This window comes from Podarcis raffonei, chromosome 6, assembly GCF_027172205.1.
Source record: "Podarcis raffonei isolate rPodRaf1 chromosome 6, rPodRaf1.pri, whole genome shotgun sequence".
Taxonomy (NCBI): Eukaryota; Metazoa; Chordata; class Lepidosauria; order Squamata; family Lacertidae; genus Podarcis; species Podarcis raffonei.
The window spans coordinates 5,619,572-5,638,372 of NC_070607.1; the positions used below are offsets into that span (position 1 = coordinate 5,619,572).

The 18,801-nt window shown below is 41.9% G+C and overlaps 1 protein-coding gene across 2 annotated transcripts in view; it reads left to right on the forward strand.

Annotated features, from left to right (window-relative positions):
- RALGPS2 (Ral GEF with PH domain and SH3 binding motif 2) overlaps positions 1-18,801 on the forward strand; it is a 95,273-nt gene that overhangs the window by 17,168 nt on the left and 59,304 nt on the right. For both annotated transcript variants that reach the window (XM_053391261.1, XM_053391262.1), the window contains exons 2-5: positions 5,732-5,863; positions 6,236-6,343; positions 8,165-8,215; positions 12,913-12,996. In XM_053391261.1, coding sequence (XP_053247236.1) covers positions 5,807-5,863; positions 6,236-6,343; positions 8,165-8,215; positions 12,913-12,996 — 300 coding nt within the window. In that variant the 5' untranslated portion in view covers positions 5,732-5,806. The remainder of the gene's footprint in view (positions 1-5,731; positions 5,864-6,235; positions 6,344-8,164; positions 8,216-12,912; positions 12,997-18,801) is intronic.

Genomic DNA, 18,801 nt, shown 5'->3' on the forward strand with positions numbered 1-18,801 from the left:
AAGGACAGAGTTTCTTTATAATGGCCAGATTGTTCTGTTGCTCTAAGTCCTTCAGACGCTGTCCAGTTAGCCTTTTTGCTTTAATAAAGCCCATCGTGAGAGATTTTACTTTCTTGGGCTCCATGATCACTGCAGATGGTGACAGCAGCCACGAAATTAAGAGACGCCTGCTTCTTGGGAGGAAAGCAATGATCAACCTAGACAGCATCTTAAAAAGTAGAGACATCACCTTGCCAACAAAGGTCCGTATAGTAAAAGCTATGGTTTTCCCAGTAGTGATGTATGGAAGTGAGAGCTGGACCATCAAGAAGGCTGATCGTCGAAGAATTGATGCTTTTGAATTATGGTGCTGGAGGAGACTCTTGAGAGTCCCATGGACTGCAAGAAGATCAAACCTATCCATTCTTAAGGAAATCAGCCCTGAGTGCTCACTGGAAGGACAGATCCTGAAGCTGAGGTTCCAATACTTTGGCTACCTCATGAGAAGAGAAGACTCCCTGGAAAAGACTCTGATGTTGGGAAAGATGGAGGGCACAAGGAGAAGGGGACGACAGAGGACGAGATGGTTGGATAGTGTCTTTGAAGCTACAAACATGAGTCTGACCAAACTGTGGGAGGCAGTGGAAGACAGAAGTGCCTGGCGTGCTCTGGTCCATGGGGTCACGAAGAGTCGGACATGACTAAACGACTAAACAACAACAACAAAAGCCCATCGTGAGAAGCTGATGTGGGTGGAGTCCACAGGAGAGGAATTTTGGACCACGCACTTTTAAGGGGGTCTAAGGGCAGTAGACCAGGAGGATTTAGATTTAGACGGAGCCAATAATTAAGAGTAGAAGGGTTAAACTGCCACCTGTACCTGGTTTAAATGATATGAGAGCCCTTGGAGAAAATACTTGTGCAACTACCTTCCCCCAGATTAAAGTGTGACTGAGAGTGCAATATGAGATGGCGTAAAGTGAATCTATATGTATAACTTGAAAGGCTTTGCGAGTACAGTGTTTATAAATTTTAAGTTTGAGAAGTGCTATGATTGAAAGTGAAAAGCGAACTTTTAGGCTGGAAACATTGTGGGCTAAAGTGTAATATATGGTATTGTCCTTAATTATAGTTACCGTATTTTTCGCCCTATAGGACGCACTTTTTCCCCTCCAAAAATGAAGGGGAAGCGTGTGTGCATCCTATGGGGCGAATGCAGGCTTTCGCTGAAGGCTGGAGAGCGAGAAGGGTCGGTGCGCACCGACCCCTCTTGCTCTCCAGGCTTCAGGAAGCTGTCCACAAGCCGTGGGAGTGCTGCGCGAAGTCGCACCCAGAAGCTTGGGGCGCGCTGAGCTCCGCACGCCCCAAGCTTCGGGTTTAGCGCAGCGCTCCGCTAGCCGTGTCTAGGCTGCAGATAGTAGCCTGCTTCCCGGAGCGTCGGGCGCCCTGAAAGCAGAGCGCCCGGCGCTTCGGGAACACATCCGCAGCCTAGGCAGCCCTGCGGGAGGTCCCCGCAGGGCTCCCCACGCTGTGGATAGCAGCCTGCCGCCCGGCGGGTGGGGCGCCCTGAAGCAGAGCGCCCCTCGCGCCGGGCAGACATCCGCAGCGTGGGGAGCCCTGCAGGAGTTCCCCGCAGGGCTCCCCACGCTGCGGATAGCAGCCTGCCGCCTGGCGGGCGGGGCGCCCTGAATCAGAGCGCCCCTCGTGCCGGGCAGACATCAGCCAGCCCCACAAGCTCGGGGGACAGCAGGGAGGCGCAGCGCCACCATCCCGCTGTTCCTCGACCTGGTTCGGTTTCCCTGACCTGCTTTTGGGGGGGAAATAAAGGGAAATTTTTTTCCTTTATTTCCCCCCCCAAAAAAAACTAGGTGTGTCCTATGGGACGGAGCGTCCTATGGTGCGAGAAATACGGTATTCCTAGTTTATTGAGATTATCCCTCACCATTGGCCATACTGGCTAGGGCTCACAGGAGTTGGCATCCAACAGCACCTGGAGGGTCACAGAGTTCTCATATTTGCAAATGTTGAGGGTTTTTGAAGTCCAGCTGTGTAGGATTTCAGAGAATTAAATCAAGTAAGACTATTTTTAATTATTTTGCAGTTGGCATGTCATAAAAAAATCAGATGAAAGGTAGTTAAACATCCCCAATACAGGAAGCACTAAACAGCAAATGGTACATTGATGAATCAGGAGGAGTTGTCATTATCCTAGCGAAGCAATCTTTCTTTTGTTACAACAATTTAATTTCTGACTTATTTATAGCGGGGGTTTTCCAGTGTGTAGATCCACCCTAAGAGGGAAATTTTGTTTTTATTAAAGCACATCACAAATGAGGCATTCAGGAAGGAATATCATCACTGGGCATATGGCCTGCTTTCAGGAAGTTGTGAAAGTAGGACACCCCACTCTAGATCAGAGGTTCTCAAAGGGCACACCACACTGATGTGACAGGAGAGGATAGCAAGTGTGGTGGGAAGATTCAAGGACAGTCAAAGAAACATTTAAACATTTCTGTGTAGTGTAATATAGTATAATATAGGAAAAGACAGTACACCACCCGGGACATTCTGTTTCCTCTGCTCACTACTGCCTCTGTCCCATTCAGCAGAGAGTCACCTACTACCACCACATGCCTCTTCCTCTGGGACGTGGCAGGAATCTTTCTATCCACTGTCCCTTCCAAAGCCTCTTGCAATCTCCCCCTTGCGTATTGGAGCCTATCTGGATATTGTTGGGATAGGTTACAAAGGCAGGAAACTTATGGCTTGAATACATCCTCCTCCTTCCTTTCAGCTTGCCTTCTCCAGAGTGCATTCCCTTTCTCTTATATCATCTCCATGGAAGGTAGCAAGTGGGTTATCAGCATACTTATCCAGGCTCAGTAGCCTTGGATCTGAAGGGGTTAGGTCAAGAACGGGAAAAGACTCCTCCAAGTCCATCACCTCCTGTCTCTTTCTCCTCTGGGGAATGGCAGGAATCATTCTGTGTACTGTACCTTTCACAGCCACCTTGGTGTCTTCTGAGGTTGGCGACTGCTGTCCTAGCTCCTCTGGCCCAGAATACTGCTGTTCTGTGTGCCCAAGAGTCTTGCCCTTGCACAGCGTAACTTTCCACCCTGCTCCCTGCAGCCCCCCGCACAGCCTCAAAATCTGCTCCAGAGGGTTTGGAGAACAATGTCCACAGGATCTCCTTCTTGGTCTGTCACTGCCGTTGTCAGTTCAGACCCCACCAATATAAGTGAAGTGAGTTTTGTTTGTTTGCCCTAATGTGAATCTCTTTAAACATGCTTAGAATGAGGCATATTCCCCCCCCCCAATTCCTCTAAACAAGGAAACTTATTGGTTTTGGAACAAGTCAGTATATTAAACCATAGAGTCTGAAGGTAGTTAAATATCCTTGTTCTGAATGTGGCAGCCATAGTTTCCTAGTTTGAATGAAATGGGAAGCTGTTTAATTAGAGATTACTTGCTTTGATTGCTTCATTCCATGAAGGAAGAAACAAAGGGCTGCATACAAATCTCAGCTTAATAAGATCAAATTTAATATTATGAATGTGACCAATATCTGATTAAAAATAATTACACTGGAAATCACTATGAAATAGGACCAATAAAAGTTTGTTGGGATTTGTTCTCAGCACAAGGTGGCAGCAATGCATCAAGTAGAAGGCAGACCAAATATTTTTGTATATCTGCAGTTATCAAAGGCTTACATTCTCATTTTAAAATGATGTTAGCTAAACAGCAGCATGAATATGCATTCTGTAAACTGATGAAAACAAGCAGCACTCATAAAATAAACAGCTTAATGCATTAATAGTCTCCGATTAGCTAAGCAATTGGTGATAATCAAGCTAATGTATTCCTTTATTTCAATCTCTTTAAAGCTATTTATTTACATCACAAACTGCTTTCCTGCCAAAGATAATCCTGTTCAAAGCAGCAACTAGCATTGTAATGAGACTACAACATAATATATCATACATGTGCTTAAATACAGTTTAATTGTGCACATAAAATGAGAGTCAGCAGCTGCCAAATGTCTGTCGGAATATATGATTTATTTATTTATTTTACTAATTTCCACAGTTCAGAACAGAAGAAGTTTGGCAGCCATTTTTTGGGCAGGGTCATGCCATAATTGTAGCATTGCAGCCTAAGATACACTCTTTCAAGCAGCAACAAAACATACATAATTTAAGATAGAATCTTATGAACACCTGTGGGCTCCCAAGTTTTGTTATTTCAAACAAACCATAGTTAAAATTAACCACAGTCTGTTAGGTCGAGGTGAAGCAGTATATAAATGAAGCAGTATATAAATTTTGTTAAATAATAAAATAAGGCCTCCCCTTGGATGATGGTGTTCCTCATCAGAAATTTTGTTATATGGGGAGCAGTCAGATCTTCCCACATCTTCAGACTAAAATGGTAGGCTAGCAAGAGCTGTATTATGGGAGAATGCTGATTGTGTGTGCATTAAAATGATTATTTTCATCAGTGGTGGGAAACCTGCGGTCACCACAGCTAGTTAGGCATGCCAGACCTCCCCATTTGGGCCATGAGACTATTTGGTGGAAAACACACCTTGTTCAACACGTGATGTCGTATGACATATGGGATAAGTATAATTGTGGCTTCAAGTGCCAGATTCAAGCTATAGTTGCAAAGGGATGTTGTTGGTTTTTGCAGCCACAAGTTAAATTTGCCACTGTTTGGATTTGGTGTAGTACTGCTTCCATATTAAAGCTGGTGCTGCAATGGAATAATCTTTGAAAAGTCAAAGGAAGAATCAGGAGTGCAGTTGGCTGATTTTTTTTCTTTGAAATTGCAGTCACCTGGTATCAAGACTGTTAGGTGGCTGGCTCTGTCCACCTATCAAAGTGATCCACCGAGGATTGGCCATCTCCACTGGTTCACAACCCCTTTTTTCAGAATGTAAACTGGAGACTAGGTGCATTTAATATAAAACTGGAAAAAATAAGACAAAAGCCAACCAGTCCACGGGTTAACTATTCATTCACAGCTGGAATGACATTAGAGTTGCAAGAATTATTTTTGAATCTCTTTCCATAAAACATCCCAAAGAAATTTAAGAATAACAACTTTTATCAAACCAATTTCATAAGCATATATATGTTATTGAACCTCCAGGTTTTGTTTAATTTAATTCAGGGGTGAGGAACCTTTTTTAGGCCTAAAGGCTGCATTCCCTCTTGGCCAACCCTCTGGCAGCTGCATGCTATCATTGGGCAGAGAATCTCTCTTTTCCATGGATGAGGCAGGAAGGGGAGCAGAAAGACCAAGAAGCAGGAACAAGATCTTACCCCCTTATCCCTTTCTCTGTAGCAATTCTTCTGAACCATCAGAGACTTTTAAGATTTTCTGTCTTAAATTAAAAGCACATGTAGTATTTATACAGATGGAATTCAGGTCCTCGACTATTTTGGCACAAATACTTCACTATTTGATAGTGCACTCAGAATTGAACTTTGTCTCATGAAATAACCAATTAGTTCTAATTTGCTGTTGTGTATCATCCATATATCTTGCCACAATCTTCTGAAGGGTCAACTGGATTGCAAGGGAATCACAATATCAGTTGCATAATATGGTATATTTACTTGATTGAAGTCTTCTGTAATCCCATAGTTGGCCAAACATTCCTGTCCCATGTTACACTTTGGATGATCTGCCTGACTTTCTTGATTTATTTATGGAACCATAAGCTGCTTTTTAAATTTTCTTTCAGGAGTAATGACTCTGAAGATGAATCAGTAAAGCCATCGCTGCAAATGTAGGGCAGTAAATCAATGGTGTGGACAGTATGGACCTAATGAATGGGCAGCCCAGCAATGTTAATATTGCAGCTACTGCTTCAGAGGTAAGGAGTCAGCAACAGTCAACTCAAAAAAATGCAGAAGCATAGTACATGTATACAACAGTGCAGCTTGAAAGAAGAATGTATTTTGGTACGCAATAAGTTCCTGTTCTTTGCTGGAGTATTTTAAGCAGGGATCATGAAAATTTTAAAACTTGGAAAGGGTGCCTCTGAAATTTGGTACAGTCTAGGTAAATGGGATGTTTTAGTGGTGCTCCCCCTTTGTGGAATGCTCTCCCCAGGAAAAAATGCCTGGCGCCATCACTGTCAGTCTTTAGTCGCCAGGCTGAGATGTTTTTATTTACCAAGGCCTCTCTTTCGGCTTTTGAGCAGGTATGCATTCACATTTTCAATTTTGTATTTTTGTTTTCTCAGAAGAGTAGCAGCTCGGAGTCATTAAGTGACAAAGGTTCTGCTGAACTGAAGAAAAGTTTTGATGCAGTGGTATTTGATGTTCTGAAGGTTACACCCGAGGAATATGCGGTAAGTAATTAATAAGTAAATGTTTTGCTAGTTTAATAGTCTTGCAGTCCAGTCCTTTACATGTTTCCTCAGAAGCCCCATTAAGCTTAGTAGGAGTCACTCCCAGGTAACTGTAGAAGAGTCCAGCCTTATTTAATTTTCTCTCCGCCTGTCTACACCTACCTTCTCCTCTCCTAATGTTTATTACGTTCAGGGCTTTTTTTTTTAGCCGGAACTTACCTGAACTCAGTTCCGGCACCTCTTTTCTTGATAAATAGCATGATCACATTATTTGCCAGATTCTGCTGGAGGACACGCCTGATAGGGATGATACCTTCTCCTAGATCAGGCATGGGCAAACTTGGCCCTCCAGATGTTTTGGGACTACAGATTTAGAAGGCAATTGGGCCTGATCCAGCCCGAGGGCCTTAGTTTGCCTACCCATGATCTAAGCCTCTGCCATGGTAGATTTTCTCTTTTACAGGAAGCAGAGATGGCTCATTGTAGGGTCGAGGAACAATGGGAGGGCACACCATTTTATGATGGCCATTTTTCTAGTATTTAATAATAAAAGGCTGGCCCAATCTTGAAACATTCATTTCAAAAGGACACAACACTTACTTTCCTTTTTTAAAAAAAATAATTTTTATTAAATTTCATATTTCCAAATTAGACACATCAAATCAATTAGTCCAAATTATAACAATACATATCATATAATCCAATTGTTTTCCAAATTGTAAATTTTTGTGGGGGGTACCCATGCTTCTTGATTGGCAGGAGTCCAATCCTCGAATATTTGTTCTGCTTCCATATTAAGAATGATGTTTCCAGTCTCCTCTTCTCAATACTTGTCATTACTCATTTTCCTTTCCATTTTCCTCTGATATGCTCCGCAAGTGGGTTGAAAAAGACAATCTTATTTGTATTTCTGTGTGGGCTTTGTGCTGCTCTCTCGTAAATCACTCTCCTCCAACAGTCCTTTCCGCTCGAGCGAGTAATCGCCATTTTTGTCGTTCCGATGAAATACAGTCTAGAGACTCGCTCTTTAGCTTTTCCGACCTGTTGCATCGTAAATTACTCTTTTTCCAGGAGGGCTGCCCCTTCCAGTTCGCAATCTCCTCGAAAATAATATATCCTCGGCTCGCCCTCCCCAAGACCAACTCCAGCAACACAGGTCTCTTATCAAGTTTCCATTCTTACTGCGTCACAAGAGAGAGCCCTTCTTCTTTCCAACTCCTTCACAGAGTAAAAACTTTAAGTTCATAATTATTCCCACACAATTCATTTTTAGTCCCATTTGCAATTTATTTCTGTGACCGATCTTCAGAGGGAGGGTTATTAATAATCACATAGAGCAAAAGAAATAAAAAGTCGTTTCCCCCCCTTAGTTCCGGCATTCCAATCCACATACCATATTTGTAGTACTTTGATGTAATCTTCCTTCTCAGTCCGTCTCAGTCTTCTTCCTTTCAGTGGTAAAATTGTTAGCAGATAAAAACCTCCTGCCTCTCTTGAAGCATGTGCGTTATCTTTCCCAATTTTTTTCCTTTTAAGTAACGCAACTAGTTTCGCTCCTGGAAGCAGCTTCGGAGGAGTTCCGAGACCCGCCGAGGGTTATGCACCCAGTGCCTCACCACCTCCTTCTTCCGAACTGGGGGGTGATTTATGGCAACAGCGGGTGAAAACGGCATCTCTCCCCCCTGGAGAGATGAAGGGAGACTGATATACTCCCCATAATCAGCCTCTTGTGCAAGCTGGATAGATGTTAATATCCGCCATCTTCCAAGGCGCCCCCTAGCGGCCCCCAACACTTACTTTCCTTATCACTTTTTTTCAAAGGGCCAGATAACACTAATGGATATTCCTGTATTTAAAGCTATTCAGCCCGAGGTAAGTTTTTCTTATACAACCTTTTGATTTTAAATACTGTAAATCCAAGCCAGATTTCCTTATTATGTCAACCCATGCATGTATTCTGGAACTAAATATGTGTGCCAGTGTGTGTATGCATGTACAAATAATTTGTGTTTCATGTTACATAATTTTTAAATGGTACCTATTGGTGTCATTTGAAGTAATTTGGTTGACCAGTGGTTGGTAGGCAAAGGAAGAAAACGATACATTGAAGTATACTTTTGCTATTCAGTTATTCTTCTTATAGATTGTATGGAACTGAACCTCTACGGAGACAGGTAGAATTTTTTTTTTCGTTTCTGTAGTTTTCCTGAGTGAGTTTGAATGTTGAGGAAATATTTAATTCATGTTCCAAACATTCCGTGATAACAACGTGGAAGATTACAGATACAAGGACATTGAAGTTATTAGCCAGCCATAATTTGGGGTGACCACTAATTATTATGCTCCCCCAAGTCATCTCTGCTTTCAAGAAAGCTTGGAGCAGGGTAGGAAAGTATTGGATATTTGGCCGAACTTTTGATTATGATGGAGTGGGGAACTTTTTTGGGCTGATGGCTGCATTATCCTGGTGGAAAACTTCTCAGCGGCCACACTCCATTAGCAGGTGGTGCTCAAACAAATGTAGGTATGGTCAGACCCACAATCACACACATTTTCATTGAGAAGAAAGGCATATATTCACTTTGTGGAACTCCACTCAAGTTTCATCTTCCATTTTCTGTGGACTGTTTTTACAGGCACATTTTCTGTCCTGACTGCAAAGTAGCGCTGACATGAAGGTAGTTGTTTCTAAATGAGAAATAATTGTGGATCAGAGCAAAGTACAGTTGTCTTGCAAAAATTTCTAAACCATTTTGTTGCATTTCCTAAAATTATAAACTATTTTTTTAAAAAACTGCATTCACTAGCATGCATGTTTTATTTTAAAATGACTTCTGCTCTCTTTCTCAAATGAAATCATGCACAAGTGGGTTAAATAAATGTGTTTTGTTTTGGGGTGTCCAGTTTGATAAAGCTAGTCCTGCATGAATAACTATTCTGTTTAAAGATGAAAATGCAGTTCTTTCGTAAGCATCCTTTAATGATGGCCTTCAAGCTGCTGTGAAATGAGCAGTTGCTTAACATAACAAATCCAGCCTAGGCTGTTTTGTTTTCCCTGAATATGTCCTTAACTTGCCTTACTTTAAGGATTTGCAATATTTGTGGTATACTTAATTGTGTGTACCTTTTTAAGCACACTCCAAATCAAATTAACATCATCCAAAAGGAGTTTCTTATAGGAACTAACACTGTACCTCAGTTTGGTAAATACTGCTTTCACACTAGATTACAGAAGGGTTATTGTAACAGCCTGGCAGATATAAAATACATCATAGAGGTGGTTTAAAATAATTGCTAATGTTTTATCATTGAAATTAATGAACACTGCTCCTTTAACAAAATTAGTCCTGAGCAAAATTGTTTATCTTGGAATTATTGTTGCACTGTCTAAATACTTAATCACTTCCTAATTTTAGAACATACCTATCAAATCAGCAGAATTTGGCATCCAGAGCATTTTTACTAATAAAATCTGCTTTTGAGAAATAAACTTTACATATGTTAAGTTGTGGGTGAACATATCAGACGACACAGCGGTTCTCCAAACAGCTCTTCTTTATTCTGAGAACAGAACAGAACTGAACTGAAGGGCTTGGTCAGCCTGCTTATATAGAGCTCCAGAACAACGTAATTGTTGCAACTTTCTAAAACTATCCAATCACTGAACGTCGCTTCCGATCCTTCATTTGCATACAAACTATCCAATCACTGAACGTCACTTTCGATCCTTCATTTGCATAACTATCTACAGTATCCCCCTGCTGGCTCAGGGTGAGAACTTCAGTACATAACAACATACATATGCATTAACATTATCTTCCAACTAACACTGGACAATCTGTGAGGTGCTGCAATCCTGTGTTCAGTCTGGCATTGCAGACACAAAAAATGACCAGAGAATGGATAGTGTTAAAAAGCAGTTGTAGGGATATAGAGCAGGAAATGTGGAACAGCAGGTAGGACCTGGAGGGAAGCAGAGTGCACTTGCAGTAACCAGAAAAAGAGTGTATCTTGTCTGAACATCTTGACTGCTGTCCCAAGGGAGCTTCCATATAGAAACCCCCCATCTCCCCAAGCTGGTAGATTCCTTGCAGGTAGTGCCATCAATTAGATCTTGGTGCAGAACTTGCACTGGACTAGACCAGGCATAGGCAGCCTTTGGCCCTCCAGATGTTTTGGCCTACACCTCCCATGATCACTAGCTAACAGGACCAGTGGTCAGGGATGATGGGAATTGTAGTCCAAAACATCTGGAGGGCCGAAGGTTGCCTATGCCTTGGCTAGTCCAGTGGTAAGGAGAGTGCTTCGCTTCCCTAGCAAGTATTTTTTGATACTTAGGCGCTCCTGAGTCAGACCAAGCCTATACTCTTGAGATGTCTTTACAGGTGAAGTCCACACCCTCTATTCTGTGGGGACATGTTGCATCTTTGACTTGTAAGCCATAATAAGGTGTTGAAGGAATTTAAGCCTGCTATAGCTAGCATGTTGAAAGTTATTAACTTGATGCTGGTTTTGAATCACGTTCAAAGCTTAGAAGGATTTTTAAAAATAAATGTTAGAAGTGTAAGATATGAAAGAGATTATTAACTTAATGTGCAAGCACTTCATGTCCCCGTTAATATCTTGGGATGGAATATAATTCAATCAGCTTCACAGTAACAGTGCATGCCAATATCCAGTCTGGTAGGTAGCTTTGGGTTTACAACATCAGTGAATTGGGTGGGTCTAGGCAAGTTTTATTTTAATTGTGATTGAAAACATGGCCCATATGACAATTTTCTTTTAAGCACTTTTTGTGTTTTGGGTTAGCTGCCCATTTGTTGAAAATCTGACACATTAAGAAAATATTGTCAAGTACCAACAAATACCAAGAATCAGCAGCCATATTTCAGCTTCTGTTAATGTAGCATTCATTCCCAACCATGCTAAGCATTGCTAAATTCATGGGGCATCCTTTATTAAATTGATTGGATCTTTTGACTGAAGGGACTTCAGCCATATTCTGTTCACTGCTGAAAAAGCAATGTCTGGGTGTTGTTCTAAAGTAATTTGCAATTAACTTCTTGCTGGTTTTTAAAACTGAGTATGGTGCTGGAGGGAAACAGAAAAGCAGGCTTGATTTAATGCCATAGCAAGGACAACAAGCTCTCCTACAACTGTCCAGGACTTCCACAGACTCCCAGTGGCAATAATGCAGCAAGTTGACCATCCCTGTGAAAAACTAAAAGAAAAACCTTACTTGTAATTTAAATGTTTTGTTTCATAATAAACACTTCGGTGATTAGCATTAGCCTTTTTAATTATTGAAATGCTTAATTATTTAACAATATTTGACCAGTCAGTTTGACTGGTTTGATACCCTGCTGTGGATAACAAATATGGAATATGCAGTTGAGAGTAAAAGTGGGTGTGATTATTCACAGTACTGGCCACTAAGTCTTGTTGTGTGCTAGATCCATCTTCACAGTGTTCTTTAGATCATTTCACAGCCTGGAAGGCAAAAATGTATTGTGATCAGTTTTCTTGGCTTTTCTCATAGTGTAAGTGTTTTAGACATACTTTGTGTTATAGAAAAAAATTACTCTCCCCCCCCCACAGCTTTTTTTTTTTTAAACACATATCTCTTCCGGGGGATAGATAGCAAGGAAGTGTAAATGATGCCATTGTGATCAAGTGTCCTGTCTTGGTAGTCCAAGACAGGACACTTGATCACAATGGCATCATTTCCTTGGTAGGTTGTAGCTCATTGGCTCAATTCACATATAACAGCTCCCCATACTTTGGCCACTTCTACCGAAGCTTTGGGCTTGAATTCCTCCCCCTCCCACTTTTGCATGCTTGGATCCTCTCCTTCATTTACTTGTTTGAAGTGGGTTTCTAGTTATGGTCTGTAGACAGCTTGCAAAGACCATAGTTGGCACAATCTACAGTAGATGCAACTGAAAAGTATTGTTTGATCAAATCAAGAAGTGAGGGAGGGGTGTGTGATTCTGAGGTTTCAGCGCAAACAAAACTTCGCCGTTTTGTATGAATCAAGCTGCTGACAATACTGCTTTCCTTTTATGCATCAACTGGACATAATAGATGCAGTTATCAATTCTGGCATTTCACAGCTGGAAAAATCAGTGGACAGTGCTGAAGGGCACAGTTGGACAAATTTAAATATTCATGACCAGGTGACAGCTCAGTAGCTATTCCTGTCCCAGGTGGTCAGTTCTGCACTTAATGGTGCATTTTCCCATTAAATAGTCCATTAAAAAATTGTAGGAGAATGTGTCAAGCCAAATCTTGCTCCATGTTATTTTGCCTTACAAGCTTGAAGAGTCTTTTACTGCAGTTGTAACTTATTAAAAAGTTCAGTTGGAGCTCATAGAATTAAAAGCAAAGAACTCATATTTATATATCAGAATTGCAGTCTTATTGGCAACCATTAGGAAGAGTGTTGTCTTGTGTTTTATTTGATGCACTGTGTTAACTGCACTGATGATAAAATAAGAAATTCCTACCTTGTTTCAAAATGTGGGTAAACAGTTACATCAGCCTTAAACTATTTCTCCTTGTTAATCCAGGAACTGTCAAGCTGCGGTTGGAATAAAAAAGAAAAATACAGTTCTGCACCAAATGCAGTTGCCTTTACAAGAAGATTCAACCATGTAAGTTTTCAGTTTACATGTGGCACCTTTGCTGTGTACGTCAAATCATTCCATTTACATGAAGCTTTAAAAGACGCAACTTATTTCTTTTGTTAAATGTTGCTGTGTATTTGACTGAATAGTGTTTTGGATTTCCTCTCTGGCTGCATGTATGATAATTAGCTGTTTTAAAACTGTTTTGAACCTTTATTCTTATTAAGCTAGCTTGTTATTTTCATCCCAGAATTGACTGTGTTTGGAGAGTGCGCTGAAGGAATGGGCAGAATATGCATTGGGATCTAGTATTTTATATTAGATCAGCAAGAATTTCTGACTCCTGACTGTTTGACAATACCAGAAACATGAAGGCCTTTTCATTTCATTTCTTTAAACTAGACTGTTAGGATTCCTGAACAGTAGTCTCGGGTGTAGATAGGGACTTGTATATGCAGGTCACCTCACTGTATGGTTCATGGAGCGCCATAGCTTTTCAGCCTACTGTGTTTTGAGCTCTCCAAAATACTGTCCTGTATCCCTGCACTCCCATTGCGAGGTTCTTTAACCCACCCATTTAAATTATCATTATTATTTTTTCATCTTCATCTCCAGTGGTAGCTTTGTTCCAAAACAGACCCTCTTCAGCTCCTGTGTCCCTACCCTTAAAATTAGTTTAGAAGCTGCTCTGCTACCTTTTTTAATTTTCAGTGCCAACAGTCTGGTTCCAGTCTGGTTCTGTCCCTTTTCTATAAGCCCAGATTGTTCCAAAATGTTCTGCAGTGCCAAACCCCTCCTCCCTGCTCCGCTGTCTCATCCATGCATTGAGACTACACAGCTTTGCCTGTCAAGCTGACCTTGTGCATGGAATTGGTAGCATTTTGGAGAAAGCTACATTGAAGGTCTTTGCTTTCAGCATCCTACCTAGCAACCTAAGTTTCATTTCCAAAACCTACATTTCCCCATGTCATTCATGTCAACGTGCATCATGACCACTGACCCTTCTGCTAGGCTGTCTAGATGACAGGTGACACCTGCAACCTTTGCACCAGGCAAGCAATTCACCATTTGGTCTGCATGCCCATTATACGCCCAGGGTGTTGATTAAATGGGAAGTGGGCAAAGGATGGTGAGTTAACTGGGGGTTACCTTCCTGGGGTAGAATAGTGGGCTTTTATTTTTAACACTTTCCCAAAGTTGGGGTTTAGTCTAGTTTTTTTCATTTACCATGGCCTCTCAAGCTTCCCTATTAGGTAGAGCTGAGAACGAAGTTCTACAAGTTTACCACCCCTAGGTTTTAGCACCTGATCTATAAGTCATTACAGGATTTAGCTACTAGCACATGGTGCCTTTATTACTCTAGGCTGATGTTTTAATTACCGTATTTTTTGCTCTATAAGACTCACTTTTTCCCTCCTAAAAAGTAAGGGGAAATGTGTCTGCATCTTATGGCGTGAATGCAGGCTGCACAGCTATCCCAGAAGCCAGAACAGCAAGAGGGATTGCTGCTTTCACTGCGCAGCGATCCCTCTTGCTGTCCTGGCTTCTGAGATTCAGAATAGTTTTTTTCTTGTTTTCCTCCTCCAAAAACTAGGTGCGTCTTGTGGTCTGGTGCGTCTTAAAGAGCGAAAAATATGGTGCCGTAACTAACAAAGGGCTCATCCACAGTTTGGTTTATCCCGTGCTTCACTGGCCATGCTTTGGTGGCACAGGAGTCTCTGGGATATAGCAAGTCTCAGCATCCAATTACAGCACAACACTATCTAGAATATAAACGCTCTATGTGCTAACTACATCTTCAGTGACAGTTTGCATGGCACATGTTTGTGCTGCACACAGCCACACCTTCATAGTAGTGTATGCTATGGACGTCATGCTAGTGATGCTGGACTCACCAAGGTGTACCATGGTGACTACAAACACAAGACATTTTGCAGAGAATATATGGAACTTCATACAAAGTTTCCCTCTACGGCTCGAGGCAGGGCCGGGATCTTTGCTAAAATTGCTGTGGTTTCAAACCCAGTCAAGGAGCTATTGGCAGCATATACTATGACGAATACATCAAAGGGGGCCTTGTGGACAGGGCCTCTTCCCAAGGTATAGCCAGAGAAGCAAGGACTGTATCCCTCTGTAGCCAGTCCCATAAGGAACTGCATTCTCCTCCTTGCATGGAGGGCTCAGAGGGCCACTACTTAATAAGGGTTCCCTAACAGTGGCCTGCGAGGGACTCGGGTGGCGCTGTGGACTAAACCACAGAGCCTAGGACTTGCCGATCAGAAGGTCGGCGGTTTGAATCCCCGTGACGAGGTGAGCTCCCGTTGCTCAGTCCCTGCTCCTGCCAACCTAGCAGTTCGAAAGCACGTCAAAGTTCAAGAGGATAAATAGGTACCGCTCCAGCGGGAAGGTAAATGGCGTTTCTGTGCGCTGCTCTGGTTCGCCAGAAGCGGCTTAGTCATGCTGGCCACATGACCCGGAAGCTGTACGCCAGCTCCCTCGGCCAATAAAGCGAGATGAGCGCCGCAACCCCAGAGTCAGCCACGACTGGACCTAATGGTCAGGGGTCCCTTTACCTTTAACAGTGGCCTGCAACCTTATTTCAGGTGGTCTGTCTTTTAAGAACAGGAGCAGGGGTTGTGAACAATGGCAGCAGTGACTGTTCTGGGGTGGAAGTGACAGGAGGAAGCAACTTGAAAGAGGTGGAGAGAGGATTAGGAGCCAGAAGTGTTCCTAATTTTGCTGATTTACAATAAAATACTACAATTAAGATGCTGACTTAGCAGACAATACCAAATTAGAAAAATATCTGCCGCAGAAGCTGTGTGTGTGTGTGTGTGTGTGTGTATTCATTAATTAAAGCCATTCAGACATATTATGTGTTGCTCATTGTTAACATATCTATTGCAAGAGTGGTCTGACTTTTTTATGTCTATTAGGGCTGATGAATTAGTGCCTTCATTCTAAATGCATTCTATTCTTAATATCTATTAAAAATAAAATGGTATGAACAGCTTCTCATAGCTACATCTCACTGCAAAGACAGTCAAGGTCAGGTACTGGAATATGCACATTCCATGAGACATAGATTTTCAGACAAATAATGGACACCAGTGTGGCAGCAGTTCTCGCACAACATAGTTAATTCCAGACAATGGGGCTTTTCTTCACAAACTGGAGGTGAAAGGTACAATATATGTAGAAACTGCAATTTGCATCACCTACTTCCCCTACTTCAAAATCTGAGTTACTCATGCACTTTAGCACAGCTTCTACAGATGTGAAAGTAGTTAACTAATTAGCCATGGAAATACTAGAACCCTCTTGACATACTACAGTCTACTGCACAATACCCCTGCTAGTTTTAAAATTCAGAATGCTCTTACTAAAAGCCATCTGTAAGCCATTTACTACTACCATCCTTGCCAAATGTGAATACTATTACACTTTTCGGAAGAGTGGAAGAAAATTGGAAGATGGTATTCATTGTACTGTTTATATTCAGAAATAGTCTTGAAGGAGAGTGATTCCAGTAGAAAAAAGTGAACAAAAAGTAGAAAATAAATGATTTTACGCATTAGCAATTGCTGTATATTCAAGTGGTATTCACACCTTTTTACAGAAAGAACAGGTTGCTTACTTAACAGCTGTGGCTGGATTCTGTGGCCGCATAGACATTGTTTTAAAACTTTGGAGAGATGGACTAGTGTTCTGGAGATCTGTCCACCTGCACCCTCAAGAGGGGGCTCCTGCCTTCCTGCGTGGCTCCTGAGGGGCTGCATGCAGTGACTATATGAGGAAGTTTCAGAGACGAACAGATTAAACTTTTTATTACAGAATGTTTTCATGATGTACAGGCACTGAAGCAGAGTATACCTTACCTCTGAAAATCAGGTGCACACAGAGGAAGTTTTGACGGGGTGTGGGGGTAATTGGTTTGCTTTCGTTCTTGTTATTATTCTGTATTTTGTGTTTTTTATCTTGAATTTTTATGTTGCGAATTGAGATCTGTGGATGAAGGGTGGTATACAAATTTAATAAATGATAATGATAATAAGTAATACGTATTAGTGGGGACTAACATATAACAGGGCAAGCAAGTCGTTTCCAAGGGAGGGAGGCAGCAGGTCTTGCTTATAGCAGCTGTGCTAGGTGCCGTTTGATTTGTGTATACAATTTGAATTCTGTCGTATAACTACTATTTGGCATTATGGGCAACAGCATTTATTTGGTTCCTCTCAGTTTTCATGCCATATTGCACAGTTAAGTTTTCAAATAAATGTAGGATGCATATAACTTACAGGGGCATGATATATTTTTTTAAAATCTTTGCTCTAGGGTGATAGCATACTATGGAGGATATTGCACTGTACTTAACTAACAAGGTGAATAGCAAGAGCTACCAAATCCCAATTTTGGTGTCAATAAAAATGGTCCATTTAGGTACAAAGTCAAAATGGCAGTCAGAAAGTAAAAAGGCTTTGCAGCGTAAAATTGCCCAATGCAGTGAGTTAGCTCATTTGTACAGGCTACATATGTTTCCTGGACCAATGGCATATACTTAACTTGTTTGCTTATACAGTGGTGCCTCGCAAGACGAAATTAATTCATTCCGTGAGGCTCTTCGTATAGCGGTTTTTTCGTCTTGCGAAGCAAGCCCATTGACAGCTTAGCGGATTAGCGCTATTAGCGGTTTAGCGGCTTTTAGCAATCAGCTGTTAAGCGGCTTATCAGCGGATCAGCTGATAAGCGGCTTAGCGGCTTAGGAAAAGGGGGGGGGAGGGAAAAAACCCCAAGGAACTCGCAAGACTTTTTCGTCTTGCAAAGCAAGCCCATAGGAAAATTCGTTTTGCGAAGCGCCTCCAAAACGGAAAACCCTTTCGTCTAGCAGGTTTTCCGTCTTGCGAGGCGTTCGTCTTGCGGGGCACCACTGTACTTAATGAGTCGGAGCATTACAGGGCTGGAGGGTGTTATTCCAGGGGAGTGATATTAGGAATCCGGAATCAGCAGAGCGAAGGGGCGGTAACAAAATATTTTCCAGGATATTCATAGATAGCCCAGCAATGTAGTGGGAGCCCCAAAGGCCCACCAAGCTTCATTTGTCACAATTGAGGTCGATGCTTTGTGGTTCCCAAACAAGTAACCTGGGTTCCATAGAACTCAACTCATATGTTGCTGGAATAGAGAATTTTTCTTAAGGGATTGTATTCCCTCAAGATTCCTAATTCCAGCTGTGGAAAATAACAAACACAGGAAATACATAATGACACAAGGGGAAGAAAGCATGGAAACAGGCTATTTAAAGGTGGAGCAGCCTGTCTTGAAGTATCCCATGGAGGTCTAGCAGCAGGCTGAACTATTGGCTGGCTGGGTGGAACAGCTGGATTGAGGAAGACAGAACAGTGTTGTTTCATGGTGGAAGATAATTAAATATTTGGTTTCCAGTGTAGGGGATACCTGAGATGAAAGGTGATTGGACTGAGGATTAGACTGGATGGAAGGAGTACTCCAAAATAATAGTTTTATGTGTGGTTGTCACTGCACATTAAAAAAATACAAGTTTCCTGTCACAGACTGATTGGACAGTCCTAGGGGGAAAAGGTGATGGTCAATACCTAAACAGGGCAGAGTGTCCCAAGTGCAGACCATATTTCTGCTTGAGTAGCAGGGAGATGCAATTTTTTTACTAATTAAATAAGTGTGGGCTGCTTAGGGTGGGCTGTGATGCCCCCTATGATTCTGCTGACAGAAATTGAGCAGGGTTGCTCTGTATGTAAGTACCATTGCCTGACTTCTCACAACACCCTGAATCTCATTTTTTTTCAGGAATTAATG